The 16,848-nt window shown below is 39.7% G+C and overlaps 2 protein-coding genes across 2 annotated transcripts; one reads left to right on the top strand and one right to left on the bottom strand.

Annotated features, from left to right (window-relative positions):
• The first annotated feature begins 5,238 nt into the window (after positions 1 to 5,238).
• Positions 5,239 to 8,092, top strand: LOC121784806 (3-ketoacyl-CoA synthase 10-like). The gene is made up of 3 exons (XM_042183044.1): positions 5,239 to 5,817; positions 6,497 to 7,122; positions 7,438 to 8,092. Exons 1-3 carry the CDS (start codon positions 5,398 to 5,400, stop codon positions 7,988 to 7,990), a joined length of 1,599 nt encoding a protein of 532 aa, XP_042038978.1. The 5' UTR covers positions 5,239 to 5,397; the 3' UTR covers positions 7,991 to 8,092.
• Positions 8,093 to 8,362: 270 nt separating this feature from the next.
• LOC121784807 lies at positions 8,363 to 12,244 on the bottom strand. The gene is made up of 4 exons (XM_042183045.1): positions 11,976 to 12,244; positions 10,898 to 11,006; positions 8,832 to 9,897; positions 8,363 to 8,615 (listed from the first exon to the last, which is right to left on the bottom strand). The coding sequence occupies exons 2-4, from the start codon at positions 10,923 to 10,925 to the stop codon at positions 8,561 to 8,563; spliced, it is 1,149 nt and encodes a 382-aa protein (XP_042038979.1). The 5' UTR covers positions 10,926 to 11,006; positions 11,976 to 12,244; the 3' UTR covers positions 8,363 to 8,560.
• Between the last annotated feature and the right edge of the window lie 4,604 nt (positions 12,245 to 16,848).

The following is a 16,848-nucleotide window of genomic DNA, read 5'->3' as shown; positions in this document are numbered from 1 at the left end:
AAAGACGAGTCCGGTCAAAGATGTTTATTTCATCAGACCAAAGACGAGTCCGGTCAAAGATGTTTATTTCATCAGACCAAAGACGAGTCCGGTCAAAGATGTTTATTTCATCAGACCAAAGACGAGTCCGGTCAAAGATGTTTATTTCATCAGACCAAAGACGAGTCCGGTCAAAGATGTGTATTTCATCAGACCAAAGACGAGTCCGGTCAAAGATGTTTATTTCATCAGACCAAAGACGAGTCCGGTCAAAGATGTTTATTTCATCAGACCAAAGACGAGTCCGGTCAAAGATGTTTATCAGACCAAAGACGAGTCCGGTCAAAGATGTTTATTTCATCAGACCAAAGACGAGTCCGGTCAAAGATGTTTATTTCATCAGACCAAAGACAAGTCCGGTCAAAGAAGTTTACTTCATAAGACCGAGGACAAGTACGATGAAATTTTTTCGCTAAGCTGTAAATATACAGTGTTAGAAGCGAAAACAAAAACAAAATTTCATTTTCAAATCTTGTTCGGCACACAACTCCGCTACCCTACAAGATGGCGTTACGCTATTACAAAGGACTATTCTACTGTCCAGGGTTGCTAAAGTTGAGCCATCTATTCACAAAATCCTCGTGAAGCTGAGTTCGGGCGTTCCAGGCAGCTGCAGAATAAGCAGGTCGACGAGATGCTCTAATCGACCTGCCACCTCTTCTCTGAGCCCGGGAAGCCCTAGCACCTCGGCGGCGAAGAGTCTCTTCACGAAGCATTTGTTGATCTTGCTCACTCATAATCACAGCTCCTCTACGAACTTCAGCCTGTTCTCGTCTTGACGTTTCCGGCTGTTCCAGAGTTCGTTGCTGACTTGGAGTACGGTTTTGAGCAAGTGAATCAAAGGTTTGATCTGGAGTGCGAGCATCTGTTGGCACGATATGCCGAAGGAATCTTTCTATGGAGGGGCGCCGAGAAAGAACAATGTTGTACCGAGAAGCCCAGCGCCGCAATGATGTCACGACTTGTTGGCAAGCCGAGCTCTCCAGCGCATTGTTCCTCCGGAGTACATTATATTCCTCCCACAGTTCGTCAACTCGACTCTGAACATCTGATATGGTCATTCCCCCGCGCACACGGATGTAATCCTCGTACGCAGTCCTCTCAGCAATGGTCGTATTCAGCTCGGCCTCCAGATCATTCTTATCGGACTCTAAGTCCTTATTATCGGCCTCCAGCTTCACTAAACGAGCCAGAAGCTCGTCATTCTTCGTCTGATCGGCTATAGCTCTTTTCTCAGCTTCGTCTAAAGCCGAAGAGTACAGCCGTTTCCAGTGAAGTATCTCCAGCTCCTTGAGAGTTAAGAATACAAAGCAGCTACGTCAGTTCGGCATTTCAGCTTACCGAGCAGGTAGTAAACCACAACAGGAGTAAGAGAGTACGAAAGGCTATACGAAGACACAAGAGCAGAAAGAAGAATTTTTTCATTCATAAGAAAAAAATTTTTCTATACAAGGAGGGCTTCAAGGCCATTTTACATAAAGGAAGAAACTAAACTAAGAGAAGGGAGAAATCATACTTCGCTAGCTTCGTCTCCGCCTTCTCGGTGAGGTTCAGCTTCCTTCTCCTTATCTGCTTCAGCTTCAGCCTCTGCCTCCTTGCTCTCCCCAGCCTGCTCGGCGCCACCGTAGCCGATCTGCTGCGCCTCCTGATCGGCTTCCTTCTCCGGATGCCCGGCTCGCTCGACTTCGGCCTCCCGCTCCAGCGGCTCGGCCTCACCCTCTCCGTTGTAAGTCGAAGCGGGTGAAACGGGTCCCACGGAGGCAAAGATAGCCTCCAGGTTCTCGTCCCGATCAGCTCGACAACTCCGGACTCGGTCTGCAGAAAGCAGGACCGAAGATGAAGCGAGCTCCTCAAGGAGCGGCAGATTCTGAAGCCGAGCTGCTATCTCTCGGCTGTACAGAGGCAGTACGACATCGGCCCCCTGCTCGCCCTTATCGGCAATTAGCCTTACCAGGCTACCGACAAAGGCCGAGAACTGGCTGCTCAAAAAGAGTTTCTCCGTGTAAACACGGAGAGCCTCCCCTTGGGCAACCACGGCAGCAGCATCGCTCCGCTTCGCCTGCTCTCGCTGGATGACGAGCTGGTTTTTGGCAAACTGAGCTTCATCCTGGGCCGAAATCCTAGCAGCTCTGGCCTTCTCAAATTTAGCCTCAGCCTGTTCGGCCCGATGACAAGCAGCCGCCAACTTCCTCTGCATCTCGGCATAGTCATTGGACGCTTTGGAGAGTTCGACGGCGACGAGCTTGGAGAGCATATCGTTCCTCTGAAAATGGACAAGGAAAAAAGTCAACAGAGGGCACCAAAAATACAGGACAGAAGCCAAGCCAAAGAATCAAGAAGACAATTCACCTCGGCGAAGTCCGTGGGCCATAAAAATGGCTCACAGATATGCTCCGAAGGAGGCGCCAAGACCACATCTTTCTCTGGCGCTCTCGGGGGCTTCTGGGTCCTCCCCTTCCTACTTGCCGAAGTCGACTCCGGCTTCTTTGGACCCGAAGAGGTCTTTTGCCTCTTCGGATTCTTCTCGGCATCAGGCGCCGAGCTGGTAGCCTTCTCTTTCTCCGGCTCCTCAAGCTCGGAGGACTTTCGGATAGCCTTATTCAGCATGAACACTGCCAAAAAGCAAGAAAACAAGGTTAGTTTTCTTCGTTAAAGCAGTAGAGCATAAAGATAAAGAGAAATCCTCACCCTCGGCCTCTTCGTCCGAAGACGAGATATTGAACACGAGGTCGCCCTTGACGAGCTCAGTTTCCGAATACTGTTTCCTAATCATAGGAATCTTATTGAGCTCGCCCTCGAGCTCGGCCAACGGTTCTAACCGAGGATGGGGAATCACGGACTTCGGCCTTCTCCAAGGAAAGCCCGGAGCCGAAGTCCTATTATAAAAAAAGAAACGGTTTTGCCATTTCGGCCACTTGGTTCGGCAGAAGGCCCTAAAAGGCTGTAAGGGGATCAAGTAGAACCAAGATCCCTTCCTTTTAAACTGGAAAAAATTAAGGATTGCCCTCAGAGACAGATCCTTATCTAGCCTACGCAGTTCGGCAGCAAAAGCCGATAAGTGCCTCCAAGAGTTCGGAGTCACCTGACCTAAAGGGAGTTGAAAAAAATCAAGAAGCTCTACAAAAGGTGGGGGAAGAGGAAAACGAAGCCCGCATTCTAAGCAGGCTTCGTAAACGGTGGCATAACCCTCCGGCGGGTCGTTAGCCCTATGATCATCGTCGGGAACCACCGCCTTCCCCCCAGGTAAAAAATATTTCTCGTGAAGGGATATCACAGTATCCTTACTCAAGATACTGTGAAAATACTCTACGGTCTTCTCCCCGGATTCTTTCCGGCTAGAAGACCCCTTATCCCCTTTCCTACCGCTACCCGACACCGAAGAAGAAGAAGAAGACATTTTTCTTACTTTTTGAAAGTGAAGAAAGTCTGAAGAAGCTCTTGAAAGCGGAAGAAAATTTCTCGAGAAAGAGAGAGTATAGAAGACGCAACAGCAAAGGTGTTCAAATGAGGAAGAAAGAGCATATTTATCAGATTCGGCGAAGATTTCAAAATCGTCGCACCGTTTCGAATCCCACCTTTTCAGGATTCAACGGCCGGATTTTACTGTCGCATTTAATGCAGTCACATGCAAGGCACGTCCCCTGACGTCAGCCTCCCCCGTACCTTTGTCCAGAATGCCGAAGTGACTCGCTTCGCCGAAGTGATTCACTTCGTCTTTCGGGGGGGGTAGTGATGGGGTACGAACTAAACAAGCCCAAGGAAGAGTATGAGTTCGGCATTACCAAAGAGTTCGGAGGAGTTCGGCATTACCAAAGAGTTCGGCCTCAGCCTACGGCTCGGTAAAAGCCAACCAATCAAGCTCTGCTCTCAGGTCGGCATCAAGCTCTACTCTCAGATCGGCAACCAAAGCAGTTCGGTCTCAGTATTCGACCGAACAAGGAGTTAGTGGACCCATGCAGGATTTCCACAACTTCCAACACACCCACTACCACGTGGCGTCAACTCAGGCCACGATCTTAGGCCATGACCTACACGACCTCCACGACCTAGAGTGATGATGTAAGCCACGATCTTAGTTCAATGTATAAATAGAACTTAGATCTGGTAGAAAAGGGTTAGAATCTCTCTAGAGAAATAATCATATAGCAAGTCTGTGTTGTAAGCTGTAATTCGCAGATCAAGCAATACAAACCTGCCCCCATTTCTCCCCGTGGACGTAGATTTACCTCAGTAAATCGAACCACGTAAAATTCTCTGTGTCGTAATTTATTTTTACGAGCATTTATCATCATCAAAAATTCGCGGAATCATCAAATACAGCTTTTAATTTATGTGCAAAAAAAAAGCTTTTTTTAAAAAATCGTAATGCACAAACATCGTTTAAACTTATATCAATAATAATGGAGTAATTGATAAGTTTAGGAAAGTTCGTGAATACGATCAATAAATTCCCGTGCATAATTTAGTTAATTTCGTATTCACGCCCACCTAATCCATGCATATAAACACTAATTAATTAATAGACATACATGATTATTGATTATTGAATAAAAGTTTCCAATTCAAGTCAAAATTTTTTTTGAAGAGTTCTATCAAACGTAAATTTTTAATAAAACCGGACTATATTAGAATTGCAATTAATTTCTCAACCCAACCCGCGTGACTGATCGATAGATAAATTAATATTTCCAATTAATTCTTCGTGGCTTAATACCTTTATCTTATCGATCTGTGGTGCCTAACTAGGTTGAAAAATGATGTAAATGTACAGAATCAGCCAAGAGAGTAATGTTCCTTTTCTAATTTATCGGCGTGAATAGTTCGATAAACATCAAATAAATATGCAAATGATATTCACCGATACTTGTTTTAGTAAAGTTGACTATTTAGTTTAAAGAAACTTAATATCCCAAAGGCATAACATTAGTTATTTTTGGTGTAGGTAATGATAATAAAATTTTACTCCTACTACAAAGTTGGTTGGAATTAGGCAATATAAACATTAAGCAATGGAGAGAACCATTAATTCAACACAAATAATTTTCTTGAATACTTATAAATTAAATTGAACAAAACGAAAAGAAGAGCCCAAATCTATACGAAATTGCCAGTAAGATGAAACTTAAAAGATGTGACTCGTAAAAGTTCGAACCACTTGTCATAAATGCAAGAAATAAATACTATTGGTTATGAAAGCTAACCAACTACCTTCAGTGCTCACATTTAATCCCCCCACCACCCTACTCCGCCGCCGGCCCCTCTACCACCACCATAAATACACCACTCTCTCATCTCAACAATCATCCACCCCACCACATTATTTCAATCACCAAAATCCCTTTATCGAGAAAAAAATCGATGAATATGGCGAGGGAGCATGACTTGCTGTCGACGGAAATCGTGAACCGCGGCATCGAGTCGACGGGGCCGGATGCGGGGTCGATGACGTTCTCGGTGAGGGTGCGGCGGAGGCTGCCGGAGTTTGTGAATTCGGTGAACCTCAAGTATGTGAGGCTGGGGTATCACTACTTGATCAATCACGGGGTGTATTTGGCGACGGTGCCGGCGCTGGTGTTGGTGTTTGGGGCGGAGGTGGGGAGCCTGAGCAGGGAGGAGATGTGGCGGAGGGTCTGGGACAGCACCGCCGGGTATGATCTCGCCACCGTCGTCGCTTTCGTGGCTCTGTTTGTCTTCACGGTGTCAGTTTACTTCCTCTCGCTGCCGCGTTCCATTTATCTTGTTGATTTTGCTTGCTACAAACCAAACGATGATTACAAGGTACTATCTATATATATATTTATTATTGAGTTAATTAGTTAAATAATATAGATTCTGTTGGCAACATGAAGAGAGAACTGAAATCAATATAATTCTTATGGGACTCTCTATCACCAATTGGTTTTTGTTTTGGTGTTTTTTGATGGGACAAAATGGAAACAAAAGTGAAACAGTCACTTTATGCGGTATATGTGATTAATATCCGAATGAGAGGTGCTGTATTTAATATATAGAACATGATATATGATTTTGATAAATTACCAATGGAATACTTATGCTTGTAAATAAAAATCTTGATCGAGATAAGACTTCCTTTTGTTCGACCCAGTCACCCAATTTCTAGATTTAACTACAAAATGGACTTGCTAGTAGCTACCATAGTTTTTCTTTTCCAAAATCCAAATCTGATTTTCTTTCAATAGTCAAATCTACAGTCTTGAATCTACTATTGAAAGACCCTTTGCTTCAAGTCAATTTTTAAGAAATTGTTAGAGGGAAAAAATTATGCAATCTGACTTATGATTCATTATTTCAAAATCAGGATTAGTTATCAGTTCATAAATCATGTAAAAATCGTACTCTTAGCCCTTTTCATAATTAAAAACCAACATAAAATCATTTGATGAATAAACATAAAAAACTACTCCACTATTAGCTAATCAATTCTGATGTAACGCAGGTAACAAAAGATGAATTCATCGAGCTAGCTCGAAAATCCGGCAAATTCGACGAAGCAAGCCTCGAATTCCAGAAGCGGATCCTCAACTCGTCGGGCCTCGGAGACGAGACCTACGTCCCGAAATCCATCGGGTCGCCGGAGAACACAGCCACCATGAAGGAGGGGCGCGCGGAGGCGTCCAACGTGATCTTCGGCGCCCTGGACGAGCTCTTCGAGAAGACACGCCTACGCCCCAAGGACGTAGGCGTGCTGGTGCTCAACTGCAGCCTCTTCAACCCGACGCCGTCGCTCTCGGCCATGATCATCAACCACTACAAGATGCGCGGCAACATCCTCAGCTTCAACCTCGGCGGCATGGGCTGCAGCGCCGGCCTCATCGCCCTCGACCTCGCCCGCGACATGCTGCAGGCTAACCCCAACAACTACGCCGTCGTCGTCAGCACCGAGATGGTCGGCTTCAACTGGTACCCCGGGAAGGACCGCTCCATGCTCATCCCCAACTGCTACTTCCGCATGGGCTGCTCCGCTCTCCTCCTCTCCAACCGCCGCCGTGACTACCGCCGCGCTAAGTACACCCTCGAGCACATCGTCCGCACCCACAAGGGCGCTGACAATCGCAGCTTCAGGTATCTCATCAATCTTAAAATCACGCGAGTTTGATCAAACTCTAGTCTATCCTTTGTGATTCTGAACTTTGACTTTACAACATCAATTTAAATTTAGTGACGCAAATGTATATTAATGTGAGACTTGACTGACTAAACAATATATCGTTTTAAGGTTAGGAAACTAATTTTTTAAAATAAATGTAATTAGATGCAAATTGTCACTCAGATTTTGAAAGATGTTAGTCAAATCGGAAATGATTTATTCTTCGTGATTTTATCGGTAATTAACCCTAAAAATTAAGTGTATATATAATTATAAGCGTGACTGTGTAGGAGTGTATATCAAGAAGAAGACAGCGAGAAGCACAAGGGGATAAAAATCAGCAAAGATCTTGTAGAAGTCGGAGGCGACGCGATCAAGACGAACATCACAACGCTGGGCCCGCTAGTCCTGCCTTTTTCGGAGCAGCTCCTCTTCCTGTCGACGCTGGTGTGGAAGACGGTGCTCGGAAACGAGGGGGGCCAGCCGTACATCCCGGACTACAAGCTGGCGTTCGAGCACTTCTGCGTGCATGCAGCGAGCAAGACCGTGCTGGACGAGCTGCAGAGGAACCTGAAGCTGAGCGACAAGAATCTGGAGGCGTCGCGCGCCACACTGCACAGGTTTGGCAACACCTCCAGCAGCAGCATATGGTACGAGCTGGCCTACCTCGAGGCCAAGGAGCGGGTCAGGAGAGGGGATCGAGTCTGGCAGCTGTCGTTTGGGTCGGGTTTCAAGTGCAACAGCGTCGTCTGGAAGTCGCTGAGGAGGAGCCGGAGGCCGGAGAGTGGCCCCTGGCTCGACTGCATCGATAGGTATCCGTTGCAGGGGAATGGGGATTTTTAGATGTTTTGGTTTTCTTTAACATATGTTACACTATTCCAATACTTAACGCAAGGACGTTGTGTTCCAATTTTTTCCTGGTGCATAATTTAGATAATTTTGTTACATTGGCTAGTGGGCTTGAAATTGCTCCTCAAAGGCCACAGCAAATTTCAAATGATTAGAGTAGAGCCTTTATGATAGGTAGAAATGAAGAAACAACGTAATATAACATGTGATAACCAACATGAAACAGAGATAGAGGCAATCTCCAATGTAGATTTTCACCAAAATTTCTAGTGTTGCTCAAAGGAATATGATACTTCGAGCTTGAAAATGGGAATTTACTCTGATTCTGTTCTACTATATATCAAGCTTGAAAATGGGAATTTGCAATTACAGGAAACAGAATACGTATATATTATATATATAAAATACAACTTCAATCAACAAAATTCGGTTGCCTGAAAAGTCTTATTCGCAATATTTAGAAATAGATAATATAGGTTCCGGGGGTGCTCAAGTGATCGGCAGGAAGACGAACGGTTACAGGCGATTTGATTATTATGCGAAAAAACAAACAATCAATCTTTCTCAGGCAGAGGGTAACCAGTCACCATCCATCCCTTCAATTTTTTCAATATCCATGCTGCAAAATTTGAAAATTCGAGCAAAAAAAGGCAACAAAAAACGCATAACCGTCAATGATCTGGAAATGTGGCTCAAATCTCCTTCTATTTCACATTCAAGGAAAAAGGATTTTAATTCGATGAGACATGCAAGATATTAAGAGAGAAAACATAAGAGAACCAGTGAAAATGTAAAAGACCAGAAAGCATATAACAGAAACAAACTAATTCTTTACCACGGCAAAGCAGGATCGTCAAAGTAATTGTCCGAGCAAAAATCATTGCCATGCTCATTCGTATTGAGCCAGGCTGGGAACTCCATGACTTCATCAAATGGGTAGTTCACGAAATCCTGACCGCTCTGATTCTCAGGTGTGATTTCCATTTCCTTCAAGAATTTGAACCACCAAGCTGAATTCACCAAATTCAAAGTATCATCCCATTCCATCTGGTATTGGTCCCCAATTGACCTGATCTCAGCAATCTCCTCATCATCCATCACTGGATGCAACCCAGAATCTTCAAACTCTGCCACTGAAGCTGGTGGTTCCATGCATTGAATCTCCTCGGTGGTGGCTGAAGGGGAAGGGGAAGGGGAAGAGGAAGAGGTTGATGAGGATGAGTAAATTAATGAATGATTTGTACTGCAGTGGAAAGTGGAGTCCAAGTTGTTAAATCCTTGAAGATTAAGATTGAGGCCAAGTGTTTGGGGCAGTGTGAAGTTGAAATTTTCTTGGACAAGTGGTGGTGGTGGAATAGGAGAAACGGACCAAGAATAAGGAGAAGAAAATCTCGGTGGATGGGAGAAATTATCAAGATAACTACCCGGGAATCTATCAGGAATTAAGGAATTTGAAGCATAAACTCTTGGATTTCTCCTGCACTTCAATTTGTCTTCATGTTCTAAAGAAAATTGATGAGATGAAGACTCAAAGAGCTGAGTTTCAGACCTTACTTCCATTTGCTGATGCAGCTGCTGTTTTTCACTGGCTAGTTTCATAGCTGATCTATGAAACTTAAGGGCAGTGACGATTTCTCGCCGTGCTTCAGCCATATTTAGCAGCCTTTCTTGGTAAGGTCTGCTGGTATGCAGCCGTCTCCTTACTCTCTTTTTGCGTAGTTGAGGCGGCGGAGGGGATTTTTCTTGTTTCTGATCAGAAAATCCATTACAATTAATTCCAAACAAGCTTCCGTTGCTCGAATTCCCATCTCCTTCTCCCTCTAAGCTGGAATTGGATGATTCTTTGGTTCTTGAAGAGGAAGAGGATGATAACTGTTTAACAAGGTTTCGAATGTAAGCACCTGACAAATGAGGCTCATTCAGTTTCTCAAGCCTCACAGTTTCTACTCCATTTTTAGACATTGAAAAAGAAGATTTACCTTTCATATTTCTCTAACTAACTAGATTTCTCAAATATGGATCTTCAATTTCAATAAGTTAAAATGGAAAATGGAAGGATGAAGAGAGGATGGTCAAGAAATGGGAGTTGAAGTAAAGAATGCAGATAACAGGTAGGATGAAGAGGTGGTCGTGGGTGTTATAAATATCTGCCAACACAGTCTAGGCTTTTAAATTCTCTTGGTATTTTCCTATTTTGGCTAACAACTATATTTCTTTTTATTTGAATAGATTTTTTTAATCTGAGGGGGATAGACTATTCAGTAGGTAGTTGAGGAAGTTTCACATATGATTTTTCCCTATTGCTGCAGAAAGTCAAATTCAATTGTTTTTTTTACCAGATTCCTGACTAGCAACAAATTTAACAGTCCAAGTTTAGTTCAATCCTCAAGAAATACTTAAGACGATAAATAAATCTTCATAAGCCAAATCCCATCTTTGAGGTTTAATATGTCACTTTTACGTCATCTAAGAACATGCCACTCTTACTAAGATTGCATATAAGTCTAAAAATTTAACTTTGCTTCACTCAAAGATTAAGTACTAGACTGAGTTCAGAGAATCAAATTTGAGGGCATAATAGTTTCACATGAATCAAGTTCCCAGTCAAATAAGTGAAATAAATGCACCAGAGAAATATTATCATGCAATAATGGAACTGTTTTAGATTCTAGTAGTTTCCTTATGCAACAAGACCAGAAATGACACAGCGATGAAAATGTCAACATGCAATAAGACCGGATTTCTAGTAGTTTCCATATAACAATATGAAATGTGGTTCTTCAACTTTCAGTATTTTGATTTATTTTTATTTCTCAACATGATTAAGTCATTTGATGAAACGAACTTGGACCGTTTATAAAGTCATAAAAACAGACTGAGTGGGACAGAATAGGTCCATACCTTCCCCCCTCATTGTCTCAGTTTTCATTAGCTTTCATGCTCTTTTCCATCCAAGCAGCTTTTTGGCTTATTGGTTTATGAGTGTTTTACAATGGCTCTGCAGCAGCACCTGTAGGAAAAACAATTTTAGTAGATGTTGCTATTTCAAATAGATTTCTAAATAAAAGGCATGTAAATGTTTTTTAAGCATTAAATGAATACAAAAAGATAGGACTTGAACCAGATATAAGTGGTTTACCCTACCATATTAAGTCTGTAATAACCCTAAACAGCAGCATAGCAATTGCTATTTCTTAAAGAAACATATTTACTCATTTCATAGTATAACTTTTGCATCTTCCCTTACTCCTCGGTTCCTCAATTGTTTCTGGTCTAATGCTAATCTAAACAATATCAAGATTTTATTCAATCAGCTGACTTAAATTTTGTAATGCAATTATGCAAACAAAGCAGATAATGTTTAAGAATTCTGTTAAAGCCAATTAAAATGATCAATTCATTGGTACATCAAAAAATACTAAGAAACAGGATTCAGATAAATTTTCTGCTACATACAATATCCAATCAACTGCATTTCTGCAGCATCCAGAAGATACAAATGAGTTATCAGCTATCCCATTAACCATCAGATATATTTTTAAGCCCTTCCATTTTCCAATTGAATGCCTATAATTTATTCCACTGATACAATGGTAACCATAACCTCAATATCAATGTCAATTTTATCTCTATTTTCCCTCCTTGTTAACTGCACTTCAACTTCCATGAGTTTCTCCGGTAAAAAAAACACATTTCTACTGTGCAAGTGTACCACACTAATATAGCTCCAGTTTGAACTCATTTGGCTTAGATTTCATATGTATCTAATGAAACTACAACGTAATCTGCACAATCAATAAAGAAAATAATAATATCTCTAAGGCAAACACATTTCTTCTAATATAATTATGATTTTATGATTAAAGAGGAAACTCTGATTCAGTAAAAGATGAGAAATGTGCATATGTGATCAAAACCTAAAATAATTCAGCAATAAAAAAAGCAGCGGCTCCAGAAATTATCCAAAGGGGGGAAATACCTGCTGCAGATTCCACCAATCCGGTTCCGCCGCATTGGCCTCTGATCGTTGGACGAATCGAATTGTACCACAACATTTTCCGCCATAACTCGTATACATATCCACACAATTAATACTCATGCGCGTATGTATGATCCCTTTCACACCGCCGCTGCAGTATTCAATTACTATTATAATATAATGTTTGGTGATGACGATGATGACGATGAGAGAAATCTGATTCATTGAGATAGATATCAAAATTTGTGTTTCAATTTTTAATTTACTTTTTCTTACTGTATATACTTAATTTGACAAGATACATTTTAAATTAGTATTATTCTAATTTATTAAGGACAATATTATGTTTTAAAGCTATTATTTATTTAAGTGAGAAGCTAGTAATCATTTGTCGTTGGCTGAAAATTTATAAGCAAAAATATTGAATACGCATGCATATAATAAAATGTAGGTATGAGATAAAAGTGAAAGATGGTCCCATAATATTGTGAAATTAGTTGGATGTTATGCTATAAATTTGGGATGAGGCAAAAGCTCAAATTGTGGTCCAATATACTTCTACGCTGGCAGTGATAACACGGCCCACATTTCAGCTCTACTTCGCATTTTTACAAAATGGTTTTGAATAAACACTTAAATAGTGCATGATGATCATTCTTTTTCTTGCTATAGTATTTTGTTTGAATTCATGAGTGTATTAATTTGACGCACGCAGCTCTGGGTTCATACAGCAGGAAAATGAAACATCATGTCTCGATAATTTAATGCTCCTCAATCTTAACTGATGGAGGGGATGATCAAATCATGAAGCTTCTAGTACATTTGAACAATTGCAAAATTATTTATCATTGAATGATTTATTTAGTTGTATTCTGCATATTCAAAAATTAAAATCCTCAAATATATTCTTCTTTTTCTTTTGAAACATATATTTTATAGAAAGTTATGAATGGTGGAGATATTTGCTTACGCTCGCTACTCCAGTATAAACTATCTAATTTGTTTTTTAATATATAAAATTTTCAGAAAAAAAGAAATAAATATTAAAATGATTTTTTCCTTGTCTATAAAAATCAATATATGAGATTCAACAAATACACATTTAAATTAAAAAGTACTAGTACTTTGAAAAAGTGCAATGATATTAATACTCTAAACTAGAAACATAAATTTACTTGGTTGGGCTACGCATTCTACAATATAATGGCCCAAAACTTATTTAAGATAATATTGGGCTGGACCTTAAACTTGGATGACTAATTGGGATTGCCAAATAAGAGCCCATTCACTCGAACGTTTTTCAGTCGGCTGATATATATAAGCTCTCATTAAACTCAAATTATAAACTACTAAAATTCTCACAGCTGTTCCGGTAAAAGTGGAGGAGATTTGGTTTTTATTTTTATTTTATTATTTTTATTTTGTTTTAACCTTTTTACTTCACAAATTTATCGTACAATTGAGTTTTAATTTGATGTTCAGATTTTATAATGCAAGTTGTGACACTATGACTACATCACAGTAGCGTATTATACTACGTTATCTTCACAAACAATACATGAAATTTAGTAGGAGTTTGGATTATAGAATTAAGCTTGCCTGATTTAAATTGGTGACAATTCGAACTCACACTCATCACCAAAAAAGTCAATTGTTGACAATTTGAACTCACACTCCATTACTAAAAAAGTCGATTGTTGACAATTTGAACCCACACTCCATCATCAAAAAAGTCGGTTGTTCACAATTTGAACCCACACTCCATCACCAAAAACATGAATCCAAATTCATGTTTAACGAAATACTCCCTCCGTTCCATTAAATATGCAACATTTGGGAATCGACACGAGTTTTTATGTAGTGTTGTTTTGTGAGTTAATGAAGAGAGATGAAAAAGTAGAGATAGAGATGTTTTCATTTTAGGACACGTTTCGTTTTTAATAGGACAATCCAAAAAGGAAAATGTTTCATTTTTAATGGGACAGATGAAATACTTATTTCTTGACCTATCTGATGTTCATTAAAAGATAATGGGGCCTGAAATAGAATAAAGGATTTCAAGCAATCAGATTTATCAAGCAGGGTTACAAGCAATCAAATTTATCCCAGTAAAGATTATTTATACTCTCTTCGCTAATCTTGAAAATAACACGAGTTTTAATTTGAAAATGACACTGGTTTATAATCATTAATCAACAACATATTTATATTTTGGCTATTAAGTATTTCTTTATTGGGCTAATCTATTTTATTTTAGTTTTGGGTGGGAGTTGTAGGATCATTTATACTCCCTCCATCTAATAAAACCTAAAAATAGCACGAGTTTTAATTTGAAAATGGCACGGATTTGTAATCATTGATCGACAAATTAGGCTATTATTTCTTTATTCGGCTATAATTTCTTTATAATCAATGAAATGAATAAATTTTGATTTTGGACTTGCGATTTTTAGGGAATTATTGACGTTCGTGGAGTTCTGCCACGAGTAGAAGCTTTGATCCTGATGGAGAGGGGACTATGGCGGACACACCGGCCATCTCGATAAGGAATGGATCCCAGTGAAAACTTATAGAGCTGCCATTTTGCACTCATATGTCATATTAATTTTAATTAACACCCACATACCCAATGCACAATCTGAAAAGAATCTCAATATTCTCAACCATTGTTGGGCCTCTTCATATTTCAGGAATGTGTGGTTATTCTGTTATGGATTCCAATTAAATTAACGTCCCTATAAATATGTATTTTGTGTCGTGTGAGAAAGAAACGACCATTGTATTTTTACTTGACATGAATCCCTTGTTGGCATGTAGTATTAGTTTAATTAAGTAAAAAATCCTCTATACAACGATATGCTTTTTAAAGTAAAAAAACCTTACGTGGAAAAAACTTGACTTTTCATACTCAAACAATGGTAAGAAAATAATTGGAAAATAAAATGACTTAATGAAAGTCAAATTGATAATTTGAACATTTCTTTCTAAGTTATGGAGCAAGTAAGTAAGAAATTAAATTTTAACATATTGATTTTATTTATTATAGTACGACTTTATAAAAATTGATATTGTGGTCACATTTTATTTATTTTATGGTTGCTAGTTATATGTTGAAATTTACCCGTTTGAGCAAGACCTCATTTTGTAACAAATATTGTGTGCATTTCTCGTTTTTACAAGAATAGAGTTAGCAAGCTAGGAATTAGCATCGATTTGCTATGATTTGTTGAAGTACATAAAGTAAATTGTCAAAAAAATGGTCAATGCTTGTTGTGTTTACTTTTAGCTTGATTGTGATATAAATTTTAAAAACCCAAAAATTTATATATACATTTTTTGAACCCACACTCCACCAAAAAAGTCGATTATTGACAATTTGAACTCACACTTCATTACCAAAAAAGATTTGAATGTAGAATCAATGAGTAAAAATAAGAAATTAAATTATAATAAAAGAAACTTGAAATAATGAAACTAAGATAATTAGGAAGTAATCCCCATAAGCACTCCAACTTTTTCTCTTCTTTAGGTAATTTTTAACCGACTTTGCTTTCCATATTGTCTTGAGTGAGATTATTTAACCATAATATAACTTGTTATAGGTAACAATGAAGAAACAACGTAGCATAACATGTGAGAACCAACAATAAACACAAAATGTAGATTTTCACCAAATTTGATAAACACTATACTAAGTGCCATGTTCGATTTGATAGATAAGATGACACTGAGATACAATATAAGATAAATTGTAATGGATTTTGTATAAGATTGAGTAATATTGGATTCAATTTTGCTGTTTGGTTGACATTAAGATTATGTCTAATATTATTTTAATAAGATATTTGATATATAAGATTAAAAATAAAATTATAAGAAGTTTATTTAATTCATTAATAAAATCCACTTATTCTATTTAATTATTTTGCATCACGTTTCAATCAATACACCCCATCAAAAATAGAATTAAATAATTGAAAAAGTAATTGATTGCATAATTTTTTGGTGAAAAATGTAGAGAGTAATTTATTGCATAATTTATGAGTCCTAGTTGTTGCACGGAGCAAGTGGGTCCCCACATAAACCTGGATTCCCAGCAAACGACGAAGCCGACAACTTGATTTTATACCGCGGAATCTTCCCACTCAACTCATTCCTAGAAACATCAAACTCCTTGAGATTCTCAAGATTTAAGATTCCCTCAGGAATCTCCCCGCTCAAGCCGTTTTCCGATAGCTTAACAATTCCCAGATTCTTCGCCTCGGTCGGCTCCTTGGGAATCTCCCCAGATAAACCGTTTCCTTGGAGTTCCAGAGCAAACAGATTCCCTAATTTCCCCAAAGATTCTGGAATCTTTCCTCCCAACGGATTATGCGAGAGAATGAGACGAGACAGAGAGCCCATAGCACCGACTTGGGGCGGGATCGGGCTGGAAAGCCCGTGTGTGGATAGGTCTATCTAGCTCGATTAGTTTCTCGAGTCTGAATAGGGTTGGTGGGATTTCGCCTGTGAAGTTGTTGTTGGAGAGGTATATGAATCGGATCGGAGGGTAGTCATGTTGCCAATTATTGTGGGGATGTTGCCGCTGAGATTGTTGTATCCCATAAACAGCGTTACAACCCTTTGTAGGTTGCCGATGGAGTCAGGGATCGGGCTGGAGAGTGCGTTGTCGGATAGGCCGAGTATTTTGAGGGATTTCATATTTCCGAGGGACAATGGGATGCTTCCCCTGAGGCGATTGTGAGACATAATGAAATGCATGAGATTGGATGTTAGGGAGATTTACTGAAACGTGAACAACTGGATATACTGAAAGGCGTGAATAACACTTTCAGATCAAATCAATTTGGTGGTTCTACCAATATTTGATCGG

This window comes from Salvia splendens, chromosome 21 (assembly GCF_004379255.2).
Source record: "Salvia splendens isolate huo1 chromosome 21, SspV2, whole genome shotgun sequence".
NCBI classification, from domain to species: Eukaryota; Viridiplantae; Streptophyta; class Magnoliopsida; order Lamiales; family Lamiaceae; genus Salvia; species Salvia splendens.
This window is presented reverse-complemented; position numbering and strand designations above follow the sequence as displayed.

What these genes read in the sequence shown, in the direction of transcription:
- LOC121784807 (XM_042183045.1), bottom strand. Translation starts at nt 10,925, where the DNA reads ATGAAAACTGAGACAATGAGGGGGGAAG. An exon ending in TGAGACAATGAGGGGGGAAG is followed by an intron (nt 9,898 to 10,897) that starts GTATGGACCTAT and finishes CTCATTTGTCAG; the next exon opens with GTGCTTACATTCGAAACCTT. An exon ending in GACGATCCTGCTTTGCCGTG is followed by an intron (nt 8,616 to 8,831) that starts GTAAAGAATTAG and finishes CAAATTTTGCAG; the next exon opens with CATGGATATTGAAAAAATTG.
- LOC121784806 (XM_042183044.1), top strand. Translation starts at nt 5,398, where the DNA reads ATGAATATGGCGAGGGAGCATGACTTGCTGTCGACGGAAATCGTGAAC. An exon ending in AACCAAACGATGATTACAAG is followed by an intron (nt 5,818 to 6,496) that starts GTACTATCTATA and finishes GATGTAACGCAG; the next exon opens with GTAACAAAAGATGAATTCAT. An exon ending in GCTGACAATCGCAGCTTCAG is followed by an intron (nt 7,123 to 7,437) that starts GTATCTCATCAA and finishes GTGACTGTGTAG; the next exon opens with GAGTGTATATCAAGAAGAAG.